At 39.6% G+C, this 12,450-nt stretch overlaps 1 protein-coding gene across 1 annotated transcript in view; it reads right to left on the reverse strand.

Moving 5' to 3' along the window:
• Positions 1-12,450, reverse strand: part of AGK (acylglycerol kinase) — a 100,888-nt gene that overhangs the window by 52,584 nt on the left and 35,854 nt on the right. Inside the window, exons 4-5 of the mRNA XM_027538814.1 lie at positions 8,894-8,973; positions 2,045-2,120 (exon numbers count right to left, since the gene is read on the reverse strand). Of these exons, the coding sequence (XP_027394615.1) occupies positions 2,045-2,120; positions 8,894-8,973 (156 nt within the window). The remainder of the gene's footprint in view (positions 1-2,044; positions 2,121-8,893; positions 8,974-12,450) is intronic.

Here is a 12,450-nt window from a genome sequence, read left to right on the forward strand (position 1 = left end):
ATTGGTAAGTTGGACTTTCTTAAAATTAAAAAGATAAGTAAAAATTATACCCGGCAAAAACTAACCAAAGTAAGCTAGTATGGTTAACTAATAACCCTAAATAAAATAGACCACACTAAAAGGCAGCATTAATGCTAAAGGGTTATGCATTATGACGGGTTCAAAATGCAAGAAAATTGAAATAATTTGAAATGTGAATCATCTACTGACATAGTCTTAAAATATAAAAGAGCAAAAGTGGATAAAACTACATTGAGAAATAGACAAATCTATCCAGTGGGATATTTCTAACACCTCTTTCTGAATAATCTATAGTTAAAACAGAAGAAAACAGTAAGGACATTATAAGTTTTGAACTACACAATTAACAGACTTGACTTACTGGGCATATATAGAACATGGTACCCAATAACTGATACACGTTCTTTTCAGGCATACATAAAACATTTATGAAAACAAACCACATGGCGAGGCCATAAAACAAATTTCAACCAACCTTAAAATACTGGAATTATATACACTACATTCTTTGACTATAGCACAATTAAATCAGAAATCATTAACAGAAAGATGGGGAAAAGTTTTAGATTTGAAAATTTTAAAACATGACTAACTCACAGGTCAAATAAAAATCATGATGAAAATTAGAAAATATTTAGAACTGAATGATAATGAAAATATATCAAAACTTCTAGGATGTAGCTGAAGCACCAAACACTAGGAAAGAAGGGTGAAAATTAATGAAATGAATATTCAAGTTAAAATGTCAGAACAGCAGAAGCAGAAAAAAAAAAATCCAAAGAAAGGAGAATGAAGGAAACAGTGAAACAAACAAATAAAGGGATCAACAGGCCAAAAAATGGTTCTTGGCAAGATTAAATTGACACAGCCCTCACATGACTGGGAGGCAAAAAAAAGATGGTATGGATAAACAATAAAACAATATTGAGCATGCCAATGATTTATTTCATATGGTACAGAAATTTAAAAGAAGATTTTATGAACAACGTGATGCCTATTAATTTGAAAACTTAAGACGAAATGCAGAAATTCCTTTAAAATTTTTAACCTTACTAATACTAATGGAACATCTTGATGTACTTCTACAGGCACTAAAGAAACTTAATACACACATACAAAAAAATTTCCCTTCAAAGAAAGCTCCAGTCAGGCCCAGGTGGTTCTACTTTTGAGTTCAACCAAACATTCCAGGGATAAATAGTATCAGTCTTAAATGACCATTCTCAGCTCTCTTATACTAGAGTCTGCAGTATACATTACAGGTGCTAAAATAAGCGCCAGTGTTCCCCTCTCTCCCACCCCTGGAGGCAGACAACTGGAAGACCCTGTCTCAGACAAGGTGCGATTCAGCACTGCATGGTCAATTGGACTAAATGCCCATCCAACCTCTAAGATTCAATGAAAGTGTCTAATATTAAAAATCAGTAAACCACAGACTTAAAAACAGGTGACACAGTGATTTTTACCAAATACATACACCTATATACACACCATACACAAAGCACTTAAAGTCAACAAAGTGGGGCCTTGAGGCATCTTCTGAAGTACACATTCCCTCTCATTTATTTCTGACCCCCTTTCTTCATATCCAAATCTTGAAAATTCTAAAGCTTTACCACTTAAAATTCCTCACCAGAGGTAATTCCTTATCAGAAAGAAAATGTTTACCTGTCTGCCAAGAAATTAATTACTCAAACTTGAAGTTTTTTGTTTTTTTAAAGAGTCAGAAGAATTCTTACAGCTATAACAACTTTTCATCTTCTAAGAGACAAGAGTTCCAAGTCCTATCTTTCAGAGGAAAGGAACCAGGTTCATGGCTCCATTTAATCCTATTCTGAAAATGAAAAGCTGAGAGTGGTTGGGAAAAACAATATAATTGTATTAATTATCAGAAGAAGAACACAACGTTGATTATTCTGTTCTTACCTCCTTACGTGATAAACGATTTCTGCTAAGAAGTAAAGAGAACAGGATATAAGGAGGGGTGGCTTGGATAAAATTAACACTCTAGAGCAATTCTCACCTTAACGATAGTAACATCCATGCCAGATAAGTGTAAAATCGGGGCAGCATTTTTTTCAAATAGAGTCCTGGCTTTGCTGTAAACAAAGGAAAAAATACAAATATTTTAACAGGAGTGCTCAGGAGGGAAAATAAAAAGCCCAACTATCTTCTCTAGAATAGGACGAGGAACAGCCTAGCGCACAAAGGCTTCCTCTATTTGTTCAACCCAGGAAGCTAATGATGAGTAATGAATGGGTTTCTCTGGGTAGAAACACAAACTCTCTCACTCTAGAGCCCCCAGGAGCTTGCCCGTATCCATATGGGATGCTTACAGTTCACATTCTAGCTCCCCCAGGGGAAAGTGTACACTAGATATGGCTCCAGTCTAGCAACAACGTCTGATTCAGTCAACAAGCACTACCGACCTTCTACTGTGTGCTAGACACATAGGAGCGGGACAAACAAGAGGACAAGGCAGACAAACAAACGTGTGATTCAGGTAAAATGTAACAAGCCCTCAAGGGACTTCTTATAGTCCACTGGTGGACTGAGAATGTATTTAACATTTTTCATGTGGTCTGAGAGAACAGATTGAACCAAAGAGAGTATTGCTTAATTCTGACTCAGTGAACACAACCTTTGAAGGAAAGAGACATCATTTTTAACAATTTCAAATACTAGGAGTATCTCCATTTCTTGAGTTTTACCCCTGTAGTGAAATCCCTGGAGAAAGAGCAAAATTCTTTTCCATGGAGGCAGAATTTCTGCTGGGAAAGGGAGAAGTTCTAAATTACCTAATCTTACTATGGGATATTTGGTAGCTTGTCTAAAACTCCAAGGGGCCTCCCTGGTGGCTCAGCTGGTACAGAATCTACCTGCAATGCAGGAGACCTGGGTTCCATCCCTGGGTTGGGAAGATCTCCTGGAGAAGGGAAAGGCTATCCACTCCAGTATTCTGGCCTGGAGAATTCCCTGGACTGTATAGTTCATGGGGTAGCAAAGAGCCGGTCACAACGGAGAGACTCTCACTGTCACTTTCTAAAACTCCCAGTCATGTGCTTCTCAGGGTAGCCCTGGCACATGGTCCACACCTCTCACAGGGACTTTTACCTTCTATGATGAATAGTGGTTCCCAAGACAGTCTTCAGGACTAGACTGGAAGCCTTGCAAAAACACACACCTAACCTTATTAGTCCTTGAGTCCTATGGCCTTTAGCATTATGAGTGGTATACTTAGAAGGTTATTCAGTAAGCACCTGGTACATTAATGCACTTATGAATGAATGAATAATCCATTCCAAATGTAGACAGGTATATTGTGAGGAAAAGGAAATGAGACAATTGTGGTATCCGATAACAACAGAAATAAAACTCTCTTAGGAGAGTTTGTGTGTTTTAAAAGTATCATACACATCATTCTAGTAGTGACCCTTGTCCAATTCAGGTCAAGATTCAAAAACAAGAGCCTAGAAATCAAGGGATACAGAAGCTGCAGAAAGTTCCCAATCACAGAGTCTCAAGGTTGAATAAATGTTAAACATACCAATCAGCTGACGTCTTTTACTCAAATATTTTCAACTATCGTATCACAAAACAGAAACAAAAACTATTACTTTCAAAACAATCAACACCAAACATCTTTTACTTTCACACTTACCCAGTCCTCTATCAAAAAGATTATTTTTCTTATCAGTGAGGCATGCTTTGAATTTCTTAAGAATATTTTATACTAGAAAGAGATGCAAAAGTAGTGAATGAGGAACATGCAAAGTTATGCACAGACCAAATTCAACGTTCTTTAAAAAGAAGTAACTACCACATGGAATACAAAACATAAAACGTTTCTGATTATGAACGAAAACAGAAATTGAGAAACTTGAGCAAATTTTCACAACAGACAAAAGAATAGCTTGAGCCAAGGGCCCACCTAGGCAGGTAATAAGCAAATGAAACAAACCGATCCTCCCACTTCTACGGCTCCACTTCTACGGCTCCGAATGCTTATTAGAATGAATGGGAAAGGCTAAATGGAAACTCCTCCTTCCCAAATCACCATTTCTGGGGCTTAGACCAACAATAAAAGGCTGAGCTGGTGATACTGTAAACACTCCTTCTTGCAGGACTGCTTTCATTAACAGGCTAGTAAGAAAGGTCAGGTGGAAGTGGATCAGATCTGTCTCTGGGAGGCAGGACTCTGGCGAAGTCTCAAGTGGCTGTATTAATCACTTATAACACACCTGTGGGCTCCTCTGAGCTAGCTTAGGAAATAACATTTGCAAAAGTACAATGAGGTATCACCTCACACACAGTCAAATGGCATCATCAAAAAAATCTACAAACAATAAATTCTGGAGAGTGTGTGGAGAGAAGGGAACCCTCTTACACTGTTGGTGGGGATGCAAATTGGTTCAGCCACCATGGAGAACAGTATGGAGGTTCCTTAAAAAACTGAAAACAGAGCTACCATATGATACAGTAATCCCACACCTGGGCATAACATATATTCGAAAAAGATGCAAACTCTAATTTGAAAGGATACATACATGCACCCTAATGTTCACAGCAGCACAATTTACAATAGCTAAAACCTGGAAGCAACCAAAGTGTCCATCGATAGATGAATGGATAAAGATGTGGTGTGTACACACACACATATGCAGGCACACACAGGCACACACAGACACACACAGACACACACAGACACACACAGACACACACAGACACACACAGACACACACACACACACACACACACACACACAGTGGAATATTACTCAGCCATAAAAAAGAATGAAATGTTGTCATCTGCAACAACATGGATGGACCTAGAGATCATCACACTAAGTGAAATAAGTCAGAAAGAACGAGAAAAATTTTATATAATATTACTTACATGTGGCATGTAAAAAAAAATTATTTTAAAAACAGAAATAAACTCACAAACATAGAAAATAAACTTATGGCTACCAAAGTGGGGAGGGATAAATTAGGAGTATGGGATTAACAGATACACACACTATTATATATAAATTAGATAAACAAAGAAGATTTACCAGTTAATTGTTTTTTTTTTTTTTTTGCCAAGCAGCACGTGGGATCTTAGTTCCCTGACCAGGGATTGAAACCGAGCCTCCTGCATTGGAAGTATGGCATCTTAATCACTGGACGGCCAAGGAAGTCCCAACAAAGATTTACTGTATAGCACAAGGAACTATATTCAATGTATTATAATAATCAATAATGGAAAAGGATCTGAAAAAATATATATGTATATATAACTGAATCATTCTGCTGTACATCTGAACCTAACACAATACTGTAACTCAACTATAATTTAAAAAAAAGAAAAAAATATCTGAACATTTGGGCCTTTATTCACATATTTATGTGATGCCACAGGTACAGACAATCTCGAAGATGAAAGTGAAGACATTTTTTTTCCTTCTAATGTTCCATATAAAAGATTGAAAAACAAGTGTTACCAGTACGAAATGTATTATTTATTATATAATTAAGGGTGAGATAGCACCAGAGTCAAATAAAAACTTTCTATACTACAGCAATTTCCAGGTTCCTGCACACACAAAAAATAATTACTCCTTAATGTATTATGTATTAATGCTAAACACAGTTATCTTATTTCCTAAAGCTCTAATGTAGTTTTAAACCAGTACTACATAATGAAATAGCTACATGATAAATTATAAATTATGTGTCAGGGCAAAGCCAAGATGACAAAAATAGTACAATTAAGTAGCAAAAGCGATTTCAGAGTGACTGCTTCCTAGAAGCATGCAGGATTCACCTTGTCAAAGCGGACCATGACTTTAGAAAGATTTTCCTTACTCTCGTCTGCAGATAAAGGTATCATATTTTTCAACAAGAACTTCACCTTTAAAATCACAAATACATTTCCATGTAAAAGTGTAAGCAGAACCTAAAACTGCTTTTAAAAGAAGTGTCATTGTTTAAAAATGCAAATATCTCTTAGATGTAAAAATTCAAAATGACTGATTATAGCTTAAACAATTGCCATATAGATCATCAGAATTGGCAAGTTACTAACTTACTAGGTCTCTAGAGGAATAGGACCTGGAACAGTTACATTAGTTCGGACAGAAGGAGAGGTCCAAGGGTGGAGAGTCAAGTAAAGAACCTTTTGAACTCAGCCTACAGGTCAGTAAGGGCTTCCCCGGTGGCTCAGTGGGTAAAGAACCCGTCTGCCAATGTAGAAGATGCAGGGATCAACCCAGGGATCAAACCCTGCCAGTGTAGAAGACGCAGGAGACTTGAGTTCGATCCCTGGGTCGGGAAGATCCCTGTAGGAGGAAATGGCAACCCAGTCCAGTATCCACACCTGAAAAATCCCATGGACAGAGGATCCTGGTGGGCTACAGTCCATGGGGTTGCAAAGAGTTGGACACGACAGAGTGACTAACACTACAGGTCCGTAACAACAAGGACAGCAGCTTATATTTCTTTAATCGAATGGTAACTATGAAATGGAAGGAATGCAAAAGACTTTAGAGGCGTTATCTCATTTAATCCTGAAGGATTACATGGTAATTTTTATAAGGTATGTGCCATTATTTTACCATTTTACAGATGTGTATAAATTGAGGAGTTAAGAAGCTAAAAAGCAACACCCACAGCATCACAGAGCAGAAGAGAGGAAACAGACCTGATCCTCCAGACTCAAACTCACACCCAGTTCCCTGCCGGCTTCTCCCAAAAGCCAACAGTGACTATTTAGCTATCTTGGGTATTTTGATTGTGTTCTGTTAGAACCGTTGTTGGTATTTTTGTTTAGTGCTGGTTTAAACAAGAATGAGGGAAGTCCCTGGTGGTCCAGTGGATAAGAATCCACCTTGCAGTGCCGGGGAAAGTGAAAGTGAAAGTCGCTCAGTTGTGTCCGACTCTTTGCGACCCCATGGACGACACAGCCCATGGAATTCTCCAGCCCAGAATACTGAAGTAATGCTGGGGACGCAGGTTCAATCCCTGGTTGGGGAACTAAGATCCCACATGCCACAACTAAGACCCTATGCAGCCAAGCAAATAAATATATATAAGTAAATATTACACAAGAACGGTCATAAGGGCTTATGCTAAGTATGTTTAGGGCAGCAGGAAGTGGCTGCAACAAAGGTGGGCAAATATGATTCAATTAGGTAGAGCAATGAAGTCGATTTAGGCAGTCCATAGTAAGTATCTCAAACTGCTAAATTCAAAAGAAATAAGGCAGGGCTAGTCCTCACATCTGTGAACCCACACTCACCACCTCCCTAGAAAAGATGAGAGAAACTTATTTCAGAACTCCTGCTTTTCCTTCCAGACAACGTCTAACGTACCACTTAAGAGCCGCTCCCAACTATGCTTTTTCTTGTTCTCATTATCTTAATGCCATTTGACTTTGACCTTACAGAATCCAATCTAATACATATTAATTAATTTTCTGATTCTCAATCAGGGCTCAGAAAGAATAAAAGGTATCACTCTCCCCCTCCCCCACCAATTCTTACTATTTAAAAAATAATAATTTTAGGACTTCCCTGGTGGTAGAGTGCGATGGGAATCTGCCTGCTGATGCAGGGGACACGGGTTCGATCCCTGGTCCAGGAAGACTCCACACGCTGCTGAGCAGCTAAGGCCATGCACCACAGCTACTGGGCCTGAGTGTCGCAACTGCTGAAGCCCATACACCCTTGAGCCTGTGCTCTGCAACAAGAGAAGCCACCACAATGACAAGCCCAAGCACTGCAACAATGAGTAGCCCCTGCTCACTGCAACTAGAGAAAGCCTCCGTGCACAGCAGCAAAGACCCAGCAAAGCCGTAAATAAACAAAAAACAATCGTAATTTTAAATTTTAAATGATTTCTTCTAGAAACTATCAAAAATCCTTTTCAACTGAATGAGTTGTTCCCAACTAATAGTATTAAAGAAAAAGTTTTTTATTTTGCTTACGGTACTTTTTAAAAAATTAAGACTGTAGCCTGCCAGGCTCCTCTGTCCATGGTATTTTCCAGGCAAGAGTACTGGAGTGGGATGCCATTTCCTTCTCTAGACGATCTTCCCAACCCAGGGATCAAACCCAGGTCTTCCACATTGCAGGCAGACGCTTTATCCTCTGAGCCACCAGGGAAGCCCAAGTTCACAGTAAAAAAGAGTAGACAATACAGAGTTCTCACATAACCCCCTCCCTGATCTGCCCCCCTATCCCACAACACACAGTCTCCCTCCCTTTCAACATTCTGCACCAATATCGTACATTTGTTACAATAAATGAACACATGACTATCAACCAAGGTCCCAGCTAATCCTCACATGTTAATTCTCACAACTGCCTCACATGACCCCTCCAGGACTGTTAGAACAGTGACATAGCAAGGGGCCTAAGTCCGCCCTCCTATCTCTAACCACAGTCCCCCACCGCCACGCGTCATTTCCTTAGTCGGGAAGACTGAGCGTCCTCCCGGCTGACCTCCAAGACCTAACTCTACATTCACTGCTTGGCGGAAGAATGTTTCTGACCTCACAAGGCCACAATATTCTTGGCCATCTCTGAACATCTCATATCACGGCAGCAGAAGCTATTCCCAAGGTGACTAGGACCAAGCAGATAAGACTGATTTGAGTGAGCTAATTCTGCAATAATTATTAAAATTCAATTAGACAAGTTGGCTAAGCATCAGTGAGCTTTACAGTTATATCCCCTTAAACCGTGATTTCTACAATACAATTGAATCTTATGGCTACAAGAGCAATGAACCCAGTGCTTCCAGTTTCACAGACTCCAACCAGCTGCCTGACACCGTGACTCTTTGCCCCTGGAAAAACTGAATTTGTAACAAAGCACAGACTGAACTACCCTTTGCAAGCTGCAGGGTTGAGAAACACAGTTGCCTTCTTCACTTGCGCATTGGGAGGAATAAGTTGATTGCCAAACACCTAAAAAGGAACAAAGAAAAGTTTTCAGTAAGTGTCCTTCTATTGAGTTAGTGAACACATATATTCTTTCATTCCAAAAGAATTTACTTCCGGTGTCTACCCTGAGGAAGCCAAGGTTCTTCCAAGATTTCGTATTGACAACCCCACCATCAGCTCAGTTCAGGTGCTCGGTTGTGTCTGACTCTTTGCGACCCCATGAATCGCAGCAACCCCACCGTAAACAACAATAAAGCTGCATGAATCTAAAAAGAATGACACCAACGAATTTACTTATAAAACAGAAACAGATTCACAGACTCAGAGAAGAAACTTAAGGTTGCCACAGGGGAGGAATGGGGGAAGGGATAGTTAGGGAATTTGGGATCGACATGTACTCATTGTTACAATTAAAATGGATAAGCAACAAAGACCTACTGTAACAGCACAGGGAACTCTGCTCAATGTTATGTGCCAGCCTAAATGGGAGATGGGTTTGGAGGAGATTCAGTTCGGTCACTCAGTCGTGTCCAGCTCTTTGCGACCCCATGGACTGCAGCACACCAGGCTTCCCTGTCCATCACCAACTGCCGGAGCTTGCCCAAACTCATGTCCACTGAGTTGGTGAAGCCATCCAACCATCTCATCCTCTGTTGTCCCCTTCTCTTCCTGCCTTCAATCATTCCCAGAATCAGGGTCTTCTCCAATGAGTCAGCTCTTCATATCAAGTGGCCAAATATTGGGAGTTTCAGCTTCAGCATCAGTCCTTCCAATGAATATTCAGGACTGATTTCCTTTAGGATGGACTAGTTGGATCTCCCTGCAGTCCAAGGGACTCTCAAGAGTCTTCTTCAATACCACCTTTGAATCGATGTTCAAAAGCATTGATTCTCCAGTGCTCAGCTTTCTTTATAGTTCAACGCTCACATCCATACATGACAACTGGAAAAACCATAGCTTTGACTAGACAGACCTTTGTTGGCAAAGTAATGTCTCTGCTTTTTAATATGCTGTCTAGATTGGTCACAGTTTTTCTTCCAAGGAGTAAGCATCTTTTAATTTCATGGCTGCACTCACCATCTGCAGTGATTTTGGAGCCCCCCAAAAATAAAGTCTGTCACTGTTTCCATTGTTTCCCCATCTATTTGCCATGAAGTGATGGGACTGCATGCCATGATCTTAGTTTTCTGAACATTGAGTTTTAAGCTAACTTTTTCACTCTCCTCTTTCATTTTCATCAAGGCTCTTTAGTTCTTCTTCACTTTCTGCCATAAGTGTGGTGCCATCTGTGTATCTGAGGTTATTGATATTTCTCCCAGCAATCTTGATTCCAGCTTGTGCTTCATCTAGCCCGGTATTTCACATGATGCACTCTGCATATAAGTTAAATAAGCAGGGTGACAATATACAGCCTTGACGTACTCCTTTCCTGATTTGGAACCAGTCTGTTGTTCTATGTCCAGTTCTAACTGCTGCTTCTTGACCTGCATAAAGATTTCTCAGGAGACAGGTCAGGTGGTCTGGTATTCCCATCTCTTTAAGAATTTTCCACATTTTGGGGGAGAATAGAAACATGTATATATATAGGGCTGAGTCCCTCTGCTGTTTACCTGAAACTATCACATTTTTAATCAACTATACTACAATACAAAATAAAAAGTTTAAAAAAAGTGGACCGTTACTTAATAAAAGTAAGCTAAATTATAATAAAACACCCACTTCATTCACTTACTACAGGTAAGTAACTTTTCTTTTCTCTATAAGATATGGCTAGGTTTATTGCAACCAAAAAGGATGCAGTCTGTCACAAAGGAAGTTTGTCTTTAGTTTTCAGAATATAATCATTTTTCCTTTTAAGTGAAATGAAAGTCACTCAGTCGTGTCCAACTCTCTGGGACCCCATGGACGATTCAATCCATGGAATTCTCCAGGTGAGAATACTGGATTGGGTAGCCTTTCCCTTCTCCAGGGGTTCTTCCCAACCATCTAAAGCTTATTAATGAAAAATCTTTGTGTTACCAATTAACCTTCATATCTCTATACACATAAAAAATAAATCTCATACTCTAGCTGCTTCCTTTCTTTGCAACCCTGAATGATAACTCAGTAGCATCAACTGGTACAAGAAAAGAAACATAATTAATGTTTACTAAGTGCCTAATATTTGCCACTTCCACACATATTGTTCTTAGTTCTCAGAAACTAAGTAGGAATTAAATATTCCCATGTCTATAGATGAGAAAGCCAAGATTCAGAAAAATTAAGTCAAAGTGTTAATAAATTACAAGTTCAGAATTTATATCCATCTAACTTCAAAACCCAAGCTTCCACTCTATCAGTTCTAAAGAGAAGACAATGGGTGAGACAGAGTTCAGACTCACAGATAAGATGCAAGGGGTTACAATGGGGACTAATCACAGCTGCCACTGCTCCATCAGGATGGGAGAAGATAGTCAATAAAAAGAAGCAGAATAGGGAAATCCCTAAGACGGCAAAATTTCAAGTCTTAACTGGTGGGAAGCAGGTCTGGGCCAAGGTAGAATTCAAGTACAGAAGTACAAAGCAAAGAAGAAAAATGAAAGTTATACCAGGTATCTTACTAAGTAACTGGTTCTGACTCTACCACCTCCCTGACAGCCCACTGGAGATCCTTTCTCATTATTGTCTATTACTTGCTCTAAAGACAAAAATAAACCTTTATTGCTGAATACTTCAGAAGGATATACTGTTTCTTTGTAAAAAGTTTCTAGTACTTCATAATTTCTACTGTTTTCACTCTGAGTTAGACCTTAATATAATATTGTAATTTGTTCTTCTTCTATCCATACTATTTTTGGAATTTGGCCAGGAATGAATTAACCAGCCAGATTCCAGATCTATAGTTCTAGATTATTCCTCTTGGTCCTGGGTTTTTAGCCTCTAGAAGCCTTAGCTACTTGCGACTCAAGACTCGGGTTTATAGTAGGTTAAGGAGTCCAAAATCACTGCAGATGGTGACTGCAGCCATGAAATTAAAAGATGCTTACTCCTTGGAAGGAAAGTTATGACCAACCTAGATAGCATATTCAAAAGCTATTACTTTACATTACTTTGCCAACAAAGGTCCGTCTGGTCAAGGCTATGGTTTTTCCAGTGGTCATGTATGGATGTGAGAGTTGGACTGTGAAGAAAGCTGAGTGCCGAAGAATTGATGCTTTTGAACCGTGGTGTTGCAGAAGACTCTTGAGAGTCCCTTGGACTGCAAGGAGATCCAACCAGTTTATTCTAAAGGAGATCAGCCCTGGGTGTTTGGAAGGAATGATGCTAAAGCTGAAACTCCAGTACTTTGGCCACCTCATGCAAAGAGCTGACTCATTGTAAAAGACTCTGATGCTGGGAGGGATTGGGGGCAGGAGGAAAAGGGGACAACAGAGGATGAGATGGCTGGATGGCATCACCGACTCGATGGACATGAGTTTGAATGAACTCCGGGAGTTAGTGATGGACAGGGAGGCCTGGCAT

The sequence above is a fragment of the Bos indicus x Bos taurus genome, chromosome 4, assembly GCF_003369695.1.
Source record: "Bos indicus x Bos taurus breed Angus x Brahman F1 hybrid chromosome 4, Bos_hybrid_MaternalHap_v2.0, whole genome shotgun sequence".
NCBI lineage: Eukaryota > Metazoa > Chordata > Mammalia > Artiodactyla > Bovidae > Bos > Bos indicus x Bos taurus.